General features: G+C 49.4%; 2 protein-coding genes across 13 annotated transcripts in view; one reads left to right on the top strand and one right to left on the bottom strand.

Moving 5' to 3' along the window:
* Positions 1–22,281, bottom strand: part of EPB41L4B (erythrocyte membrane protein band 4.1 like 4B) — a 200,836-nt gene that overhangs the window by 104,693 nt on the left and 73,862 nt on the right. For 11 of the 12 annotated variants that reach the window (XM_060199039.1, XM_060199043.1, XM_060199041.1 and 8 more), the window contains exons 3-11: positions 19,078–19,120; positions 17,569–17,647; positions 14,036–14,080; positions 12,022–12,074; positions 4,873–4,993; positions 3,532–3,619; positions 3,304–3,392; positions 2,930–2,999; positions 2,668–2,837 (exon numbers count right to left, since the gene is read on the bottom strand). In XM_060199039.1, the coding sequence (XP_060055022.1) occupies positions 2,668–2,837; positions 2,930–2,999; positions 3,304–3,392; positions 3,532–3,619; positions 4,873–4,993; positions 12,022–12,074; positions 14,036–14,080; positions 17,569–17,647; positions 19,078–19,120 (758 nt within the window). The remainder of the gene's footprint in view (positions 1–2,667; positions 2,838–2,929; positions 3,000–3,303; positions 3,393–3,531; positions 3,620–4,872; positions 4,994–12,021; positions 12,075–14,035; positions 14,081–17,568; positions 17,648–19,077; positions 19,121–22,281) is intronic. The other variant, XM_060199040.1, reaches the window with a different exon arrangement.
* The window catches only part of ABITRAM (actin binding transcription modulator), a 378,866-nt gene that overhangs the window by 327,336 nt on the left and 29,249 nt on the right, over positions 1–22,281 (top strand). The window lies entirely within an intron of this gene.

Genomic DNA, 22,281 nt, shown 5'->3' with positions numbered 1-22,281 from the left:
CCCCCTGCAGGTGGGGAGCCGGGGGCTCAAACCGGGATCCTTAGGCCGGTCCTCAAGCTTTGCGCCACCTGCGCTTAAACTGCTGCACTACAGCCTGACTCCACAAAAAACTTTTCTTTTAGAAAATATTTTTTGTTATCTTTATTTATTTTTTGGATAGAGACAGACAGAACTAGAAAGGGAAGGGGGAGACAGAGAGGGAGAAAGGCAGAGAGACACCTGCAGCCCTGCTTCACCGCTCATAAAGCTTTCCCCCTATAGGTGGGGCCTGGGGGGCCTTGAACACAAGTCCTTGCACACTGGAATGTGTGCGCTCAACCAGATGTGCTACTGCCTGGCCCCTAAAACACCTTTTCAAACACACACACACACACCACAGCTATTTAACTCCTTTAAAAAGCCGTTGCCAGTGCTCACTTAAACCTTGGACTGCCTGTGCTCAGGGGAGCAACCCCCTTGCTGTCTGCTTGTTTGCTTGTCTATGCAGACCAGCTCTGGCTGACGGTGGTGTCTGGGCTTGAAGCTTGGATCTTCAGAGCCTCAGACCCCAGAAAGTCTTTCACCATCCCCCAGCCCCTCGCTCTTACCAGCATGTTTGTTTTTCTGGTTTCACCTGACTGGACCGCCAACTGCAGCTTCCAGGAGATGTGCTGTCTGCCTGGTCCGTCCCTGCTCTGGGCGAAGTGACTGACCAGAGGAGCCAGCCACCTGCTCACAGCTGCCTCCACGCGGCAACTCCATCTCCAAACTCCCCTCTCCTCTTCAGCTTCTCCGTAAGGAGCTCCGAGGGAGCTTTCTTCTGGCCAAATCTCAGGGCAGTTTTCTTCCAGGATGGAAAAGCCTGCCTTGGCGTCCCTCCCAGTAGGACTCCCCTCCACCTGAAGCAGAGCCGGCATCAGCGTGTCTGCAGACCCTACGAGCCCCTGCAGCGTGTTCACCTTTCATCCTCTGCAGAGTTCTGCGAGCAGTCTTCCTGCGGGAAGAACGGAGCCCCCTCCCTACCCCCAGTCCTTTGACACTTGACAACACATTCACACAAAATCATTCTGGGAACACAAGTGCACCGCCACTTTCCTTCGCAGTTGATAAATGTGAAACAAACACATCTTTCGGCATTTTAAACAGAGTTCAAGGACACGCCACGTGTGGGTGGAGAGTAGGAAGCCCCGTGGTGTGTCAGCCTGCTATCAGCGGGACACAGATCTGTACACGTGCTGTGGACGTCGGCCCTGGGAGCATGGCCACAACATTTCCAAGCCTTCTCCATAGATGCCCATGGATCCTACTGCCAAGGTCTCAGAAGAGAAGACCCTTAGTTCCATCTGCTCTATTCCTACCTTTAGGTTCCTGCTTATTAAACAATTTGTTCCGCTTTCTATCTCACTACCTTTCAGCCACCAAGTTGCAGATGCTACCATGATGCCTTCTTGCCTTCCCAGGGCAGATGCCCTCACCCATGTGTCCTGAAACCTCCCCTCCCCAGAGCCCTGCCCCACTAGGGACAGACAGAAACAGGCTGGGGGTGTGGATCCACCTGCCAACACTCATGTCCAGTGGAGAAGCAATTACAGAAGCCAGAACTCCCACCTCCTGCTCCCCATAATGATCCTGAGCCCACATTCCCAGAGGGATAAAGAATAGGAAAGCTGGGAGTCGGGTGGTAGCACAGCGGGTTAAGCGCATGTGACGCGAAGTGAAAGACCCAGTGTAAAGATCCCGGTTCGAGCCCCTGGCTCCCCACCTGCAGGGGAGTTGCTTTACAGGCGGTGAAGTAGGTCTGCAGGTGTCTGTCTTTCTCTCCCCCTCTCTGTCTTCCCCTCCTCTCTCCATTTCTCTCTGTCCTATCTAACAACAATGACATTGATAACAAAAACAATAACTACAGCAATAATAAAAAAAACAACAAGGGCAACAAAAGGGAAAATAAATAAATTTAAAAAAAAGAATAGGAAAACTTCCAATGGAGGGGATAGGACACGGAACTCTAGTGGTGGGAATTGTACCTCTGTATCTTATAATCTTGTTCATAATTAGTAAATCACCAATACAAATGTTTTAAAAAGGAAGAGATTACTTAAAAAAAAAACGGGGGAAATTTCATATTTTGAGAGACATGATCTTATTGAATCATAAGCAAAACTATCAGAATAAAGTTTCTATTTTAAGTTTTTTCAGATTCAAATATTTATTTATTTTTATAGAGACAAAGAGAAATTGAGAGGGGGGAGATAGAGAAGGAGAGAGACACCTTCAGCCTTGCTTCACCACCCCTGGAGCTTTCCTTCTGCAGGTGGGGACTGGGGACTTGAACCTGGGTCCTGGTGCACTGCAACATGTGTGTTCTTCCCAGTGGTCTACCACCCTGCTCCCAGACTGGAGTATCTGCTGAGTGTTGGACACATGCAGACACTTGTTCACTCTTAATCATCATTACCCTGACTCCCTATTCACAATTGTTCTTATCAGCTTCATTTGTTCAATGGGGGAGAGTACGGAGGGAGGCTGAGTGACTCTTCTAAAGTCAGATCTTAAGACAAGCCGGGGTGTGGGGTGCAGCAGTCTCTCTCTGGAGACGCAAGTCCACTGCTCCCATCATCCATCAAACAAGCGCCTTCGCCCTCTTTCTAAACGCAAACCGCATGAGCTACAGAGAAAAGGGACGCCCACCTGAATCTGAAGCGCGAGCCCAGCCTGATGAAGTCCGACCTGCTGGCTCTGCCATTCCCTGGCGCGCGCAGCCGGAAGAAGGCGTGGTGCCCCACCGCACACTTCCAGAGGTGCTTGCAGGTCCTGGCGCTGTCCAGCCGGAAGACGAACGTGTGCTCCTGCTCGCGCCCCTTCAAGGGGAAGCACGGGGCTCTGGGTCAGACTGGGGCTGGGCGCCGGGAGCAGCCGGGCGCGGAGGAGGGCAGGCGGCGGCCAGACTTACCTGGTCATCATCTTCCACCACCACGAGGGTCAGCTTGCTTTTCTTAAAGTCCATTTTGGTGATTTTAGGCCTGGGCAGAGAGGAGACATTTAAAAAGACACCTACAGTTGTCTACACACCTGCAGGACCTGCAGTTGTCTACACATCGAAGGGCACTTGTATTTATTTATTTTTCAAAGCTACTGCAGAAATCATTCATTTTAGCGTGACTATCCACAAGTCCCACGGCCATTTCCACACCCCGAAAATACAGCGGCATGGCGTGCTTTGACATGAATCTGGGTGTTGAGATAGCCCTCCGCAATCATCCAGCACATAGGATGCCACCACAAGATAGGAAAAGACATTTTAAATATCAGACAAAACTAAATTACCAAAAGAATAAGCCTATTTTGTTAGCTCCTTCAAAGATTAATATGCCTGTCGGGGTCAGTCCAAGAGAATATTCACAGCCATCTCTTCCCTACAAATAAAGGAAGGGACAGTCGGTAGAAGGTTCTGAGGGCCATCACAAAGCAAAGCAGTGTCCTCACCACACCACTACCACAGCTCTGCCCCTGCGGCGGCACGTCCCGGCCACAGAAGACAAAGACGCCTCTTACCCTGACGACGTGCATGTCTACCCCGTACATCTCCAGCCACTTGGCTTTGTTCAGGTAGGAGAGTTCCGCCTGGGCAGGGCTCTTTCCCCTTGGAGAAATCAAGGGACACACACGTGAACTGCGGTTCAGACACCCAGCACACCCCCAGGGCATGGCCACACCGAGAGTTATTGCCTTCACGAGACAGATGAGGAGCACAGACTTCTCCTCACAGGGGAAATCCCCACGGCTGTGAGCTGAGTAGAAATGTGACAGACGGTGCTTACTACACGAGCACCGAGGGTTCAGGATGCACGTGTGTATAGTGACGTGCGTGCGTGCGTGCGTGTGTGTACATACCCGTGTGTTTGTACACAAGAAAAAAGGCAGAATGGATGGATAGTATTGATGGCTAATAGCCAATAAGGGTCTCCTGCAAGGGGGAAGGGGAGGAGGGGGAGGGAGATTGAGCGAGAGAGAGAAGAGGTTGGTGCAAGAGGCCTCTAGCAGGGAGAAAAGAGCAGGGCCTTCCTGCACGGGAGGTGGGGGAGAAACGCAAAGAGAAAAGAAGATGAAATAGGCGTCCTTCAGAAAGGAGAGAGAGAGGAGAGGGAAGAGGAGAGGAGGGGGCAGGCGAGGCGAGGAGAGGAGAGGAGAGGAGAGGAGAGGAGGGGGCAGGCGAGGCGAGGAGAGGAGAGGAGAGGAGAGGAGAGGAGAGGAGAGGAGAGGAGAGGAGAGGAGAGGAGAGGAGAGGAGAGGAGGGGGCAGGCGAGGCGAGGCGAGGCGAGGCGAGGAGAGGAGAGGAGAGGAGAGGTAAGGGGAGGAGAGGTAAGGGGAGGAAAGGAGAAGACAGAGAAGAGGAGGGAGGCCAGCAGGAGCAGATGAGGGTTCTAGGTGCTTGGGGACAATGGACAGGGCAGGAGGACATGTGGCTCCAGCCACCCTGGCACAGGACTGCTGGGGAGGGAGGGAGGAAGAAAGGACAGGGCGGAGTGATGAACTGGGCTCCTCAGCCCAGAGCCCCTGCAAGCACAAGCTGAGCTTTCTCAAGACTCTTAAGATTCAGGGCAGGACAGGGCAGAGGCAGGTAGCAATGGAACCCAGAGCACGGCTGGTTTTCCTTAGGGGGCCGGGTGGGCCGGCAGCCATGAGAAAATCCACACCAGGCTCTGTCATTCAGAGAAAGAAAAGCAGACCCAGGCCCGCCCTGCCCTTCCTGAGCACCAGGGGCAGGAGAAATGAGGTGTGGTCTCCTGGAGAGACCTGCAGCCTGAGGGTCCTCCCAGGCACCCGCAGCACCGGCAAAGGCCGCAGAGCAGGGTGGACGCTGCCCGGCAGAGGGCTAGGGTGGCGGCAAGGTACCTGCAGTCCTTCCACCTCTGAAAGATGTCGAACTCCATGGCTTCCGTCTGATTGGGGATGAAGCGGAACTCAGACACGAGCTCTGGCGTGTGCTCTGGAGGTTCACACTCCCCCAGCTCTGCTGCGGGATTCAGAGGAGAAAGCCAGAGAGAAGCTGAGTCTTTACTGGGCCCAGCGGCCACAGGGCTCCAAGGCACAGGCGCCCTGACGGACAGCTGGGCTCTCAGTTCACAGTGTTCAGGTCCCACTCGGAAAGTGCCCACGTCTCCTTGGAATTCCCAAGAGCCACTCTCATCTCTCCCTACCGGGCAGGGCAGCTCCTAGTACCCAGGGAGGTCTCCTGAGAACCTCCTGGTGGGTGCAGGTGGCTGACCGCCCAGAAACGGGCATGTGACCAGGCTCTCTTTGGCACGTCTGAGCAGCGCTTCAGACCCTGCAGGTGGAAGGGGCCCGCTGACAGCAGGGCACACACGGACTGCGGGGAGGGGGCTGTGGGAAGGGGGGGGGGAGCTGGGAGACCAGGTGCAGAACCTAGGAGACTGCAGGGCAGGGTGGAGAGAAGCTGCTGTGAGGAGGCAGCCCAGGAAAGGGAAAAAGACGTCCACATCCCTGCTCCTGGCGAGTCACCCACAGCCTGGAGGGCCTGGGGGCTTGGAGACACGGAGGAGAAAGCTCCTTCTTGGGGGCACAGCTGGTGCTACCTGTGTGCTACATTGTGCAGGGAGCAGGGTTCGAGCCCCCGGTCCCCACCTGCGGGAGGGAAGCTTCAGGAGTGGTGAAGCAGGGCTGCGGGTGTCTCTCTTCTGCTCTCTCTCTCTCCCCTCTCAATTTCTGCCTCTATCCAATAAATAAATGAATTGTGCATGCTTTTATATGGAGCCACATTCCCTCCTTTCCCTGCCACCCCCTGCGGCTCAGGAAGCAGAACCCAAAAAGGAAAAGGAAGCTTCTGCAGGTCCCTGCAACACAGATCAACCTCAGGTCAGACCGCTGCATGTAAGAAAGCAAGCATCACACCAAAGGCAGTCATGCAGAGGTCACTGCCCTATAATCTAGTCACCGAGCGGCAGAAGTATGTCTCGAAAGAACAAAGTCTAGTCCTAACTGAAAAACGACATTAGAGCGGAGAGGTAGCTTTATGTGTCAGAGCACAGGTCTGCAGTCTTGAGGCTCTAGAGGCCCTGGGTTCGATCCCTGTCACTACCATACGGCAGAATTAAGCAGCAGCTTGCTACACCCCCTCTCGCCCTCTCTGTTTCTCTCCCTTTCTTTGTCACACACAGTTTCCCTCCTCCCTCTCCCTCTCCCTCTCCCTCTCTCTCTCTCACACACACACACACACACAGAGTTCCCCCCCTCAGGCACACAAAAATAGTTAAGTCTTTGCTAAAAAATACAAACTATCATACGAGCCTTGAGCCAGCTGGAATCTTTAATCTTCCTGCTGTTGTAAAAACACGCTACCTGTGAAGCACAGACAAGGCCTTCCTGTACCCTGCTCGGGAAAGGCTGGCTCACAGGCCAGCGGCTTCCATCCCCAGAGCCCCCGATTCCACATGGCTGGGATAAGGCTCCAGAATCCGCATGTCCAACAACTCTGCTGCAGGTGACCTAGGTGGCACCCTCAGAAAACCAGTGGCGACACTGCTCACCTGGACAGTGTGTGACCCAGGCTGGAGCCCAGCCTCTACTGAAGGAAACCACAGTCCTGTGGTCTCTCTCTCACACTCTTCCCTCCCACCCTATACCTTTTCTTTTCTTTTCTTTTCCTCTTCCTTCCTTCCTTTTTTTTAAACTTTATTTATTGGATAGAGACTGCCAGAAATTGAGAGGAAGGGAGTGATAGAGAGGGAGAGAGGCAGAGAGGCCCCTGCAGCCCTGCTTCACCACTTGTGAAGCTTTCCCCCTGCAGGCGGGGACTGGGGGCTTGAACCTGGGTCCTTGTGCCCTGTGACACGTGCACCCAACCAGGTGCGCCACGACACAGCCCCCCTTCCTTCCTTTTTATTGCCTTTTATTGCCGCCAGGGTTATTGCTGGGGCTCAGTGCCAGCACTACGAAACCACCGCTCCCGGTGGGCATTTCTTCCTTTTTTATTAGATAGGGCAGAGAGAAATTGAGAGGAGGGGAGATAGAGAGCAAGGGAGAAAAAGATAAGATACCTGCAGACCTGCTTCATTCATGAAGTGGACCCCCTGCAGGTGGGGAAATGGGGGCTCGAACCTGGGTCCTTGTGGCTGGTGGTATGTGCGCTTAACTGGGTCCGCCACCACCCAGCCCCTCCCTGTAGCTATCTTAAAAAGAAAAACAAACAAACAAAAAAATAGAAACCAATGCTTAACAGTTCTACCAGCTGACCAGTCAGTATCTGTCTAAAGGCCTTTCAGGACAGCCCCCCACTGTAGCGAGTGACCCTCTCTACCACCCCTGCAAAACACAGCAGGCCCAGCTCTGGGTTCTTAGTCTCCCCTTCCCAGTGTCCACCTGTTTAGAAACTCCAGCTGGCTTGCAGACATGGGTAAAACGTCTCAGCCCACACAGAGACAAGATATCACACTCAGAGGTTAGCTGTCTCTCTAGCTCTCTCCCTCTCTGCCTCTTGATTTCTGACTGTCTCTAGCCAATGAATAAAGATAATAATAAAAATTCCACCCCAGAGACTACAGTGGGAGGAACGTCCAAGACTATGGCAGCTGCAGAGTGGGAAGCCAGCCAGTGTTTTCCTCACTTGACCACGGCCTCCGCCGGCAAAGCTGCAGCAGACAGCACAGCAAGGGTCAGCCAGGCATCTTGGTCAGGGCGTTCTCCCGCTCTGCCCCTTGGGCAAAGTCACAGCTGAAGACTCTGCTCTGGAGATAACTGCTCAGAGGTGAGGGACGAGCTCACCTGGTGGAAGGTCACTACTGACCCCCGACCAGAACCCAGGGAGCTGGCACAAAAGGCCCACTCCTTTGAACCACTCGCCCCTGTACTTACAGGCTAAAGGGAGGTGACAGGGTCTTCCTCGGGTGTCCAGATAAAAGCACTGACATCAGGGCTGGGCGGTGTGCACTTGGCTCAGCATGCCTATTATCATGTGTGAGGACCAGGGTTTGAGCCCCCTTTCCCCACCTGAAGGGGGCAAGCTTCACGAGTGGTAAAGCAGGTCTGCAGGTGTCTATCTTTCTCTATCCCTCTCTACTCCCCTCTCCTCAGTTTCTCTCTGTCGTATCAAGTATAATAGGAAGAAAGAAAAAGAAGAGGAAAAAAAAAAAGCAGGGACATCAGCAGGCAGGAGGGATGAGACAGACAATAACGGGGTCTCCTGATATGTTCACACAGGGGCCAGGAGGCTAGCATCACTCCTGCCCACTGCTGGGCCAAGGGAGGCCCTGGACAGCCAGAAGCGACAGGCCTCCATTCTAAAAATCTCCTGGGAAAATTTTGCCTTTCACTCAGTCAGAACTCTGTTCCAGCTGTGGAGGGTGCTAGGAACAGCTCTGGCAGGAGGGCTTCCCGCCTAACTCTGCCACGTGCTAAGAGTGTGACCCTGGGCCAAGTCCCTGAGCTGCTCTGAGTCTCGCGATGCCTATTCCATAAGGCGAGGACTATCCAGGAAGAAAACAATACCACAGACACACAACATGAGCTTGTTCTAGTCTTCCTCCTCCTCTCTCTCTCTAATTTATGCTTGAACTAGTTTTCAAATTTACCAGAAACTTAGTTCCTAGCAAAATCACAGAACCCCATGCAGAATGACCGTATCTGACCTCCGGAGGCATCCTTAACCCCACAAGCCTACCAAGACACGTCTTCAAGGTCCAAGTATAGAAAGGAATGTAACTCTTCCTTTTATTTAAACCCCAAAGATGCTCTGGACTTTTATAAAGACTCCAGTGTGGAGAACTGGAAAGCAGAGTACAGAATTTACCGGCTGGGCAAGGGAGAAGGGAGGGGCACAGATGGGCATTCTCACGGGACTCTCTCACTTGTGTGACTGAGTGTTCAACAAAATGATCGCATCTGAATTACACTCAAGTGGTTTCATTTGAACGGCTAATTCCTCCATGCAGAGTTCACGGCTAGTTGATGTTCTTGTCAGTCTTGGCTCTGAGACAAGGCTAGAGTCAGCATGAAGATGGTGATACCTTCAATCTTCAATGCATGGGATGGGGAGGGTATATGTATTTCACGCTTCACTTTTTTTTTTTTTTTGCACCCAGGGTTACTGTGGGGCTTGGTGCCTGCACTATGAATCCACTGCTCTTGGCGACCATCTTTTTTTTTTTTTTCTCCATTGTTGCTGTTGCTGTTGCTGTTGTTGTTGGATAGCACAGAGAGGAACAGAGAGAGGATGGGAAAATAGAGAGGGACAGAGAAAGACAGACACCTGCAGACCTGCTTCATTGCATGTGAAGTGACCTCCCTGCAGGTGGAGAGTCCAGGGCTCGAACCGTGTTGGTCTGCTTCTAAATTCTGCTTATAAGACCTTCTGTTTCGATCATCACATTAGGTTCGCTTGTATTGCTTAACTTTGTGGTCTATTTACATAATCATTGTTTTCATTGGTTTAATCCCCACTGGTTCCAGTGCTTTTTCCTTCTCCCCACCCCCTATCCTACGTACTTCCTCTTCCTGACACCTCCGCCTCAGGAGATACATATATATAGGACAGGATTGTGATTAGAGATAGCTAGATCGAACTGCATCCCCACTCGTCAATAAAGATTGAACTGTGGTCGTCTCTCTCCCGCCCGCGAAGCTGGCCAGGCAGAACCGGATCTCTGTGCCAGTCCTAGCGCTTTGTAATATGTGAGCTTAACCCGCTGTGCTGTCAACTGGGCCCTCTTGTGCTTTAGTCACTGAGGACGACAAATGAGTCTGTATCCTGTGCCAGTGATCTTTGGACAAAGGGCCTTCACGCCTCTTGGGGGAGGTTTTCCCATCAGCCAAGTTTCTTGTCTCCAACGTCATCTGATTCAGCACATACTGAGTGCTGACTATCCACTACACGCCGCACACCACACACCATACAGAGAACACAAGGCAAAGGTGAGTGCATGGTGGAGGTGTCAGGTAAGGGGAGGGCCCGTCAGTCAGTCAGACTATCTCAGTGACAAAATGTACAATAAAAGTTCCAAGCAGAAAGTCACATGAACACATTCTAGACAAGTGATCAGAATTACGTTTTCAAAACTACACTCAGAACGAATAGGAGCCCTGGCTGTCATGGCTGGTAGGGTGGGGGGGATTCCTTCCTCCTTAAGGGTTTGATAATTCTGCTGTTGTCCTGAGATCTGTAGTAAGTTATATACTGATTTCTTTTTCTCCCTTTTCCCAGAGCCCTGCTCAGCTCTAGCTTACAGTGATGAGGGGAACTGAACCTGGGGCTTTGGAGCCTCAGGTGTGAGAGCCTCTTTGCAGATCCACTATGTGATCTCCCCCGCCTTGTACTGATGTTACAGTCTGAAAAGACTTTGATCAAATAGGTAAGTAGAGTGGGAAGCAAAAGTACTTGGCAATTATGACTCAATACACCATAATCCACTATGCCGCAGAAGCCAGTGAGCCCTGGCGTGTGTCTGTCTGACATGCTGATGAAGTGACCTGTGCATGTCCATATCAGTGGCCTCTGAGCTGGTGCTACACGTCTCTGCTGTGTGCATTAAAACAGCCCCGCCTGACGTCTCTGGATACAGTCCGCGTGAAGCATACTGGGGTGGTACTGGCTGCATTGAATAGGTTGGGATCAGCAGATGCAATATCATTTGGTATGAATAGAGAGAAGCATGCAGGAAAGTGAGCCCCACCCTAGAGGTTCCAGGACTGGGGGAAATAGAGGCTCTATAGAGGAAGTGGGAGGTTCCTGCTGTCTGAGGGTTTAAGAAGACAATAGATAGTTATTGTTATAATCACATTATTTGGCAGTTGGGTTGACTTTGAAAATCCCATTGTTAGAATTTGCTGTATCATACACAACATCACCATAATTTATGTCCCTTGACATTATTTAAATATAGCTGTGTCTTACAGAGACAGCAACAGCACTGGTTGCTTCTGTTCTCCCTGGTCTAAACTTTTAGAAGAGTCAACATTTCAACCCCACAATGACCCTGGGTCCTTACTCCCAGAGAGATAAAGAATAGGAAAGCTATCAGGGGAGTTGAGGGGATACGGAGTTCTGGTGGTGGGAATTGTGTGAAGTTGTATCCTCTTATCCTATGGCTTTTGTCAGTGTTTCCTTTTTATAAATAAAAAACCAAACAACCCCATCAGTACCTCTCTTTGTAGTCACTTTTCACTCATGTAGAGGATGCCCCTTGCCACCCACATCTGGCATCAGTGCTCTGGTGAAGCTGGATATGCACACCCACAAGGCTAGTGTGGCCCCAGCAGTGCCTCTCCAGAGACCCTGCACGGGCCATCTCTTCAGCAGACCAACTCCTCCAACCACTGGCCACCACCACCACCACCCATTCTCATTTATCTTCAGTATGAACCTGAGTGATGTGATTCCTCTCTCATCATCTAAGTCTACTGGCCAGGTATTTCTCCTGGGAAATGAAAGAGAGAGAATATACAAGGGGGCTTGGTATTTAACCTCTTGCCCTAATCACTTTTCTGTCTACGTCCATTGCAGCAGTACTCTGTCACTGCGACCCCAGGCCCGGCTCTGGTCTCACTGCAGCGCTTTCTCTACGAGCGCTGTGGCTTCCCAAGGTGCCAGGCCTGCCTTCCTGTAGGAGCCTTCAGTGAGCCACATGACAGCAGGAAGCCCACGCTTCCTGCTAGACAAAGCCAAGGTCACCACCCTGCTCAGCTTCTTGAAAGCCACCTTGAGCTCCTCTGACACCATTCACCTGCTGGTACATTCTGCACTTCTAGACTCGGTGTGCGGCCCTTTGCCCATCCCCATCCCCTCCTCCTCCTCCTCCTCCTCCTTCCTCCTCCTCCTCCCGGAGGGCTTCCTCTTTCAGGTCTCTGCAGGTTTCTGTTCTTGGAGGAATTCTACAGTCTGTACACCTGGGACTAGAACCCACTTGGAGACAGAGAGACCCCATGCTCTCTGTTTATAGCCCAAAGTGTAGCACTGTGCCTTATACAGACACCCATTTGTTGAGATAAAAGCAATTAACATGCAGATGCTTATTAACACTAAGAATAACGTACCTTGTAGACAGAGAGCAGCTAACTCCACGGCCGTTTCATATGGGCATTTCAGTCTTGCAAGAAAAGAAATGAATTCTAAGTGTGAATGTTAATACTCATAACCATACAAAATGTCACTAAAAGCATTTTTCAAAAGGTAGTGATATTTAGACAATGTTTTTGTTCTTGCTGGGTTCTACTCTCGCTGTCCACATCAAAGAACGCAGACGAGCTGAATTATGCTACTTATTCCTCACAGTCAGCTCTCACTGCGTGGCAAAATAACCCAATTTAGGTACAGCTTCCATCAACCCTGTGGGCAATTTTCCTGAATTTGGTAAAGGATGTTTGGGAAAGAGAATGAAAAGCCTTTCCTTTGCTTTATTATCTTTAGATTTATTTCATCTTGATGTAGTATACACATCTTTTTAAGATGTCTCAAATCTTCCTTGAAACGAGGTCACAGTGTTAAAAATAAACAGACAAACACACTCTGTAAACTCAACCGCGGCAGCTGGATACACTCAGACACTGCAATAAGTATAACTCAGACACAGCTAGAGAGATGTCTTACTCAAGTCCGAGATCTCACTCATACTTATCATTATAAACTTAGAGAAACAGTAATGGCATCCGTTGGTACTGCACTTCAGAGCTTTCAAAACCCTTCAACTCCCCCCCCCCCACTTTTTATTTGTGATGAATAGTGGGTCACAATATTTTGAGATCACTCAAAGCCTTCTTTTTTTTATGCTTTATCCAGCTTGATTAGTGTATTGGGTTTACAACCCCCTTAGGAAGGGGACATCCAGGATCATGAAACAGGTCAATGGGGGGGGGGTAAAACAAAGATCATGATTGTTGTTGGATGGACAGTGAATCTGGCTGAGGAGCAAGGGAACAGGAAGCACTGTAGCAGTGCGAGGCGTCACCGTTAACATTCCTCCAGACTGCAAGATGGCAGGGGGAGGGCCTGGGGGGGTTGAATAGTCATGTGGAAAACTGAGAAATGTCACGCATGTGCAAACCATTGTCTTTTTTTTACTGTTGAATGTAAACCATTGATCCCCCAATAAAGAAATTTAAAAAGTGTATTTATCCAAACTGGAGACGACTGCCAGAGCTGAGAGGCCTTTTGTATAAGCACAGCATGGAGAGAGATATAAAAATACACACACCAATGGAAAGGTCTGTACCGCGTGGTGGAATCAGGCCAGAGTGTGCACTGAGCGATCTACCTGCTCTGCGGTGAACAGCCCACTGACACTTGATAGTACACACAACAGCCTGCAAAGTCAGAACTCACAGTTTCAAATCTTCAGATGAAGAATTTAAAGTATTCTTATCAGTCATATCAGGGATTGCTTTTTGAATATCGTCTTTTTTTTTCTTTTTTCTTTTAACAGAAAATATTCAACACAGAGACTGGAAATGGCGCCATTATCAAAGACGAGAGTGTTGAGAAACCTGATGTTTACAACAAATCAACGCCACACGCCACACACCAAATCAGCCGCTTCGGTGCTTCTCTTACTCAATTGACAGTCACCGTAAGAGGCCTAGTAGTTCAAAAAACTCCTTTTTTCAGAAGGGAAAGGGGAATGAGATGAGATGGCTGAACTCACACGAACGTCAGAACGTCACCTCTACGCATTACTTGAATGCATACGGTGATGAATGAGACTTCGGGACTCCCCAAAGACTTGTCGGTGTGCACGTGCTAAGAAGGTGTCTTGCTTGCAGATACAGCCAAAGCTGGTAGGAACGGATGGGCAGTGATGGGGCTGGGGAGAGAGTGATCTCCACCAACACATCACTTAAGACCCTAAGTGTCCTTGGAATGAGAGGATGTGACAGTGACAAGTATTAGACTCACTTTACAATGCCTGGTGGATGTTTTTTTTTTTTTTTTTTTTTCAGTTGTGAAAAGGGAATCAGGGTCAAAGAGTTAAAAACAAAACAAACAAACAGTGAATTATTTAGAAATATACTATGATCTATGCAGGTTTAAGAGTTACAACAAAGCCATACTTACTTTCCTGAAAGAATGTCATGCCTGAGTTGTAAAACAAACAGGTACCTAACAAACACACAAAAGTCAAGAATGGGTAACTCTTTTCCGTAAAGTTCAGTTCCCCCACGCCCTATCCCACTGCCCCGCCCCCTGGCCTGGAATTCTGCATTGTAAACAGAGTCCAAATCAATGAGCACCTGGGTAGAAGCGTCTCCTCCCAGATCTCCAAGGAGGCACCTCAGAATTTAGCTAGGAAGGAGGGTGCGTTTATGGAGCTGCAAGGCACTCGGAGGATGGAGCCCAGAGCACTGCTGGCCCCGTGACAGTCAGTGTCAGCACCTCCTGGCGCTCTAAGTCACGTCTGGCCAAACCTTGCAGCTCAGCACCCAGGCGGGCGGCACGGCTCAGCAAACGGCAGGGTGAGGCCACCAAAGTGGGTTCTGAGCCAGTGCCAGCAGCAGGTTCCAGAAAAGCTGCACTTGATTCTATCAGGAAGTTTGCAGCTGGTTTAGTAACTGCCTGAGGACCCCCCCTTTTAAATGTAGTTTAACTACAAAATCGGTCTTTAAAAAAAAACAACACACCAACATGTGAGCCTGCCTGCACACATCCATGTACATGTGTACCATATACACACAAACTTGGAAAATTATTATTATCTTTATCAGTTATTGGATAGAGACAGCCAGAAAACAAGAGGAAGAGGGAGACACAGAGGGAGAGAGACAGAGAGACACCTGCAGCCCTACGCTTCACCACTTGTGAAGCTTTCCCCCTGCAGGTGGGGCCCGGGGGCTAGAACCCAGGTCCTTGCACACTGTAACATGTGCGCTCAGCCAGGTGTGCCACCACCCGGTCCACAGATTTTTTAAGTCCTGTAATCAGAACACATGTGCTTACAAAAATAACAAACCTGTGGAGTGGGGGGGCAGGAAATAGCCTGAGTGGGCTCCTTAAAGTAAAGCAGGTGTGTGTGTCCGGGCTTAAGTGTGCTTTCTAAAAATACTCTTTATTTATTTGTGAGAGAGAGGAGCACCTGAGCTCAGGGTTATGGTGGTGTCACAGGCTGAACTCTGGGCCTGTGAGGCCTCAGACATGCAGGTCCTGTACACGAACACATGAGCGATCTCCCCAGCACCTCCCAACTCTTCATCCGCACTATTCCAGCCTTTAGGTCCATGACTGATCAACAGTTTGTTTGGCTTTGTATGTTAACTCTCTTTTCAGCCACCAGGTTCCAGATGCCACCATGATGCCGACCAGACAGACTTCCCTGGACAGACAACCCCACCAGTGTGTCCTAGAGCTCCGCTTCCCCAGAGCCCTGCCCCACTAGGGAAAGAGAGAGGCAGGCTGGGAGTATGGATCCACCTGCCAACACCCATGTTCAGCAGGGAAGCAATTACAGAAGCCAGACCTTCCACCTTCTGCATCCCACAATGACCCTGGGTCCATGCTCCCAGAGGGATAAAGAATAGGAAAGCTATCAGGGGAGGGGATCAGATACGGAGTTCTGGTGGTGGGAATTGTGTGGAGTTGTACCCCTCTTATCCTACGGTTTTGTTAATGTCTCCTTTTTTAAATAAAAAAAATTTTTTAAATTTTTTAAAAGCATTTTTTAAATTTATTTTTTTCAAACAGGAGAATGTGGAGCATCAGAACCTCTCAGAGTACTGTGCACAAATGAAGGTCCCACACTCCACTCCGTATCTGTGGTATGAGGGCCTTACACACGAGCGGTCCCCGGGAATCTAACAGGTGCCAAAGCTTCCCACTCGTTCTGATTCTCAGAACTCTGGCTAAGAATCTTTAGTCCTGACACAGCTTGAGGCTGCATGCTTCACACAGGACTCTGAAGAGCAACACTGGAGACTGGAATTTGTTTGCCCTTTGAACACAATGCAGACAGTCATTCACTGTGGGGTGAATACAGGAGAATGTGGGTGACCCAGAAATCAAACAGGACCGGGGGTTGGGCGGTAGCGCAGCGGGTTAAGCGCAGGTGGCGCAAAAGCGCAAGGACCGGCATAAGGATCCTGGTTCGAGCCCCCGGCTCCCCACCTGCAGGAGAGTCGCTTCACAGGCGGTGGGGCAGGTATGCAGGTGCCTGTCTTTCTCTCCCCTCTCTGTCTTCCCCTCCTCTCTCCATTTCTCTCTGTCCTAGCCAACAACAATAACATCAACAATAACAATAATAACCACAACAAGGCTACAACAAGGGCAACAAAAGGGGGAAAAATGGCCTCCAGGAGCGGTGGATTCATGGTGCAGGCACTGAGCCCAGCAATCACCCTGGAGGCAAAAAATAAAAAAATAAAGGAAAAAGGAAAGGAATCAAGCAGGGCCAGGGGAGCTGAAGGTGCTGGTTCCTTCGGGCTTGATAAGGTTTCTGCATCCTGGCAGGTGCTTGAGCACCATGGACACTCACTTCTGAAGCTTGGGACTCCTAGTGTGCAGGTCAGCCACAGAGGACATGCCTTTCATCTGACCAGGACTCCCAATTCCTCTAGGAAAACCCCCGAGAGGACGGGGATGAGTTGTCTCTAAAGTGATGGCCTGGTGGGGTCACCAACACAGGCCTTCCCACAGCTTACAGGTCACTGGTACAATGACAAGCTTCTGAGGACATCAGAAGTCCTTGCAGGTTAGAGAACAGCACTGGCAGCAGTGTGGCTCGAGGGAGATTTCACATGTGAAGTTTTATTGCTTCTACATTGTTTATGAAGCCTAAGATGGAGACACAGGCAGACAAACCGTCAGAGACATTTGGTGGAGGGCGGGGGAGGCTGCCCAGTGGTTAGAGCTCAGGGCTCACATGCCTGAGAACTCAGGCTAAAGCCCAGGACTGTACACATCAAAGCAGTTTTCTGGTCTGTCTGTGTCTATCATAAAATGAACTTTTTTTTTTTAAAAAATGAATTTATTAGGACTGAGAGATAACATGGAGGGAGGGATTCTAACAATTTTGCTATTACAATGGTAACGTGTTTTTTTTTTTTTTCTTGCAGTCCTTGAAAACTACAATATGGCAAATGCTTGCCCAACACCTGCCTTCCTTTTTATTGTTGAGATAAAAACAAAGTGCTAAGCAATTTACCCAAGGTCCTGCAAAGCAAAGATGTGGCAAGAAAACGAATCTTTTCACTTTGAGTTATTAAGGAAAAAGTCAAAGTGGGAACTTTCTTCTCTCTTTAAACTTTATTTTGACAGAGCAGAGAGAAATTGAGAGCGGGAGATAGTGAGGAAAGGAGAGAGACAGAGAGACCCCTGCAGCTCTGCTTCACCACTCATGAAGCTTTCCCCGGTAGGTGGGGGCCAAAGGCTTGAACCCGGGTCCTCACACACTGTAATGTGAGCACTTATCTAGGTGCGCCACCACCTGGCCCCTTAAAGTGTGAATTTCCAACAAAACACAGAGATGAGAACAGGCCCAGCTGCTAACTGTGGTTCAGAAATGCACAGACAGCTGGCAGAAAGAGAGAGAATTTAGATGCCCCATGTTTTGTGTGTGTGTGTGTGTGTGGGGGGTGGTCACGTTCTGAATATTGTCCTACCTTGTAAACTCTTCACGAAGGTTGTTCGGTTCTGAAGAATAATATTTAACTCGAAAATGCAACGCATAAGCAGGTCCAACTAAACAAGGTTGAAGAAGTTTCCCCCCAATATTTGAAGGTCACAGAATGAAGGAAAAATAAAGAAAGAATGTGTTAAGTCAGTTAGCACAGTCACCACTACCCAGCTGGGTCTAACGGGGACGCATGGTTAGAACACTCCTCTCACTTCTAGCTCGGGAGAAGTAACATGGTCTCTGTGCTGACAGAGACGGTCTAGCTAGAACTCCACTCTGGAGGGAGGCCTGGAGATCTACATGTCTGACCAACTGGCTCGGTCACCTGAGTGCCAAGATTCACCAAACTGATAGTTGTCACAGAAATAAAAAGTGGGCTAAGGGAAAGAGACACACAGAAAGCGTTCTGTGATCTCAAATATCTCAAAGCGCCTTTTAGAGAATATACAGGTTTAAACAATGACTCATACATAAACCACAGCAATGAATATTGTTGGGGGCTGGGCGGTGGTGCACCCGGTTAAGCACACACAGCACAAAGCACAAGGACCCGTGTAAGGATCCAGGTTTGAGTCCCCGGTTCCCCACCTGCGGGGGTAGGGGGTCGCTTCACAAGCGGTAAAGCAGGGCAGCAGGTGTCTCTCTGTCTCTCTCCCTTTCCATCTCCCCTCCTTTCTCAATTTCTCTCTGTCCTGAGAAATAAAATGGAAAAAAATGGCCTCTAGGAGCAGTGGATTCATAGTGCGAGCATCCAGCCCCAGGGAGAACCCTGGAGGCAAATAAATAAATAAATGAAGAAGTGAAAATTGTTTATGGTCATACCTGTGAAGTCAGAGCAGGACAAGGCTATCAAAGACTCCTGTCTGGAGTCTACTTGAAAACTCATTAGAAAGTACACCGCAGTAGGTGGGCAGTCCTGTACCTGAGCAGCATACTAATCAGTTCTTCTGGCAGGGGTGTCTGAATTCAAATGAGGACCCAGTCTGTACTTTAATACCTACTAAAATCTTTTATTCCAATTTAAACTCTGACATTTGGCCAGCCTTAAGAAATTAAAAATCATCCACTTAAAATTGAATCTATTTAAAAATGCTCCCAAGTTCTGATAAGAATACAACACCGGGAGTTGGGCGGTAGCACAGTCGGGTTAAGCGCAGGTGGCGCAAAGCGCGAGGACCGGCATAAGGATCCCGGTTCGAGCCCCCGGCTCCCCACCTGCAGGGGAGTCACTTCACAGGCGGTGAAGCAGGTCTGCAGGTGTCTGTCTTTCTCTCCCCCTCTCTGTCTTCCCCTCCTCTCTCCATTTCTCTCTGTCCTATCCAACAACGAACGATATCAACAACAACAATAATAACCACGACAATAAAACAGCAAGGGAAACAAAAGGGAATAGATACATAAATATTAAAACAAAAACACAACACCTCAGAACACCGGTGATGGACTTTACTCTCTGATGAAAGAACCGAGGGCAAGCTGAGTGCTCCTTGCTTACCTTTCATCTGCTTTCTGATGGGTTTGGAATGATCCAGCCAGTGCTGAAAGACAAAAACAGAAACAAAAAAGCTCTAAAAGGAACTATAGCCAGATGACACATCCCCCTCTCCACTTTCCCCTTCTACACGCCTTAGGAATTCTGCCCACAAAACCAGGGATTGGATTGGACCCCATCCTGTGCTGTTACACAAGGATTCACACACTGGGTGGGGGTGATAAAAGGAAGTCTGGAAAGAAGGGCCACCGTTTCCATGAACTTTGCAAAGAGATGTGAGAAAGAACTTAAAATCCTTCAAGTCACTGCTCTGCTAAGTCTGCTCTAGGCACAGAAGCAGCATCTAGTCTTTACAAGTTTCTTAAACCATAACCAAGTCCCTACAGCTGTTTCAAATTTCCATTCTGGTCAAGACAGAGCAGCACAGTGGAACGAAAGTTCTGAGCCCGCATTGGCCTCACAGCCCCGTTCTCTTAAGCTCTAATAGGGTGAGACCAAACCCCATCACCCCTTCATTCTTTCCTGCTTTGTTTTGACTGGGCCTGGGCATGGAGCCCAGGGCTAGTCTCCTGAATGTGAAACAAGGCTGCGGCACTTCTCAGGTCCATTTTTTCCTTTATTGGGGAGTCATGGTTTACAGTCGACAGTAAAATACAGTCGTGGGTCCCTGTGTAACGTTTCTCAGTTCTCCACATCACACTCTAACCCCCACTAGGTCCTCCTCTGCCATCACGTTCCAGAACCTGAACCCTGCCCACCCCACCCCAGAGTCCTTTACTTTGGTGCAGTGCACCCCCCTCCAGTCCAAGGCCTGCTTTGTCTTCCCTTCTGACCCTATCTCTCAACTCCTGTCCCTGAGTGAGATCATCCCGTTTTCATCCCTCTCTTTCTGGCTGCTCTCACTTCACATGACTCCTTCAAGCTCCATCCAAGATGGGGTGATGAAGGTGAAACCACCATTATTTTAATGTTTATTTATAAAAGGGAAACACTGACAAAACCACAGGATAAGAGGGGTACAACTTCGCACAGTTCCCACCACCAGAACTCCGTATCCCATCCCCTCCCCTGGTAGCTTTCCTATTCTCTATCCCTCTGGGAGCATGGACCCAGGGTCACTGTGGGATGCAGAAGGTGGAAGGTCTGGCTTCTGTCATTGCTTCTCCACTGAACATGGGTGTTGACAGGTGGATCCACACTCCCAGCCTGTCTCTCTCTTTCCCTAGTGGGGCAGGGCTCTGGGGAAGCAGGGCTCCAGGACACATTGGTGGGGTTGTCTGTCCAGGGAAGTCTGGTTGGCAACATGCTAGCGTCTGGAACCTGGTGGCTAAAAAGAGAGTTAACATACAAAGCCAAACAAATTGTTGACCAATCATGGACCTAAGGGCTGGAATAGTGCAGGTGAAGAGCTGGGGGGAGCCCTTCATTTTGTAGATAGCTAGTAGGCATATTTTAGTTATATTCCAAAGGGCCAGGAGTTGGACAGTAGTGTCGCGGGTTAAGCACATGTGGCACAAAGCACAAGGACCAGTTTAAAGATCCCGGTTCAAGCCCCTGGCTCCCCACCTGCAGGGGAGTTGCTTCACAGGTGGTGAAGCAGGTCTGCAGATGTCTTTCTCTCCCCATCTCTTGATTTCTCTCTGTCCTATCCAACAACAATAACAATAATAATGACAATAAGGGCAACAAAAGGGAATAAATAAATAAATATGTTTTAAAAATTCCAAAGGACCTGTGGCTATACTAGTTGTTGTTTTTTTTTTTTTTTTCCTTTTTGCCTGAGCCTGAAATCTGATATGCAGGTCAATCCAAGTTATTGTCTGGGGAGATGATGTCATAGATGAGAAAGGACCAAAAAGCTGGATCAGGGAAGAGAGTAGCTCCATAATATGGGAAAGGGGTATAAATATTGTTGACTGTAAACCCCACTGATTTGCTGTGATCTGGGGCCCATAATCAGCTTAGGAGCCTGTGTGACCTCTGCATCCCTGCAGATCTGAGCTCACATTCTGTGGTCATGAGTAGGAACACTCCAAGCTGCCCCAATATCAGGACCCATCTTCCTCAGGTGTAGCATAGAGTATGTTGTCCAGCCTCCCTTCAGAGGATGGAACATTCTCTACCATTGTTGATCCAAGTTGAGGGCAAGGTCCTATGGGGGTCCACAAAGGGGTCTATTGTGTTGTTCCTGAGAGAAATGACAGGTAACAATGGAGAGAGAAATTTATTCAAGGTCTAGGCCCATCATGTCTGTGTGGGAATCTCAGGACTCCCAGATTGGGGCCCCAGCTGATGGGGTGGCCTGATAGTGACTAAAGAGTCATCATTAAAGTATGCCAGTCTCTTGCCCTTATTCAGCTTTTGCAGTCCTTGCTTTGATGAGGTCAGGTTTGTAGTGAGTGAGAGAACTGTAATAGGAAGTAGGTGAGGAGGGTATCTAAGTCTAAGTAGACACTATTTCATTATGAACTTGATACGGACTCACTACAGACTATTGTGTATTTTTGCTTTCAGGTATATATTTTGCCCTAGTTTATGGATACATGTGAACATATGCTCTGTCTTACAGGACCTGGTCTATATCTAGGTTTTGGGACTTTGTTAGGAAGTGAACCTCGTGGAATGGAATTAGAGAATACCTGAAAGGAAAGGTCTCACCCGGGTAATGAGGGTGAAGGGTTGTCATTCCACGCCTGACATCTCTGGACACAGTCTGAAGTGAAGCATGCTGAGGTGGTACTCCTTGTGTTGATTAGGTTGGGATCGGCAGATGCAATATCATTTGGTATTACTTGAGAGAAGCATGCAGGAAAGTGAGCCCCACCCCAGAGGTTCCAGGAGAAATCACCATTTGTAATAGCTGAGTCGTATTCCATTGTGTATCTAGACCACAACTTGCTCAGCCACTCAGCTGTTGTTGAACACCTGGGTTGCTTCCAGGTTCTGGCTCTTGCAGATTGTGCTGCTGTGAACACAGGTGCACACAGGTCTCTTTGGATGGGTGTGTTTGGTTCCTCCTTAGCATACATCCCCAGGAGAGCAACTGCAGGATCCTAGGGCAGCTCCACTTCTAGCCTTCTGAGAGTCCTCCAGACTGCTCTCCTCAGGAGTTGACCAAATCATTTTTTTTAAATGCAGCACCAGTGCAATACTGCTGTTGAGTGGCCTCCCTGACAAAATTCTTTTCATTCTTCACTTTAGTGGGGA

The sequence above is a fragment of the Erinaceus europaeus genome, chromosome 10 (assembly GCF_950295315.1).
Source record: "Erinaceus europaeus chromosome 10, mEriEur2.1, whole genome shotgun sequence".
Classification (NCBI taxonomy): Eukaryota; Metazoa; Chordata; class Mammalia; order Eulipotyphla; family Erinaceidae; genus Erinaceus; species Erinaceus europaeus.
Note: the sequence above shows the minus strand (reverse complement) of the source record. Positions and strands in the feature narration are given on the sequence as shown.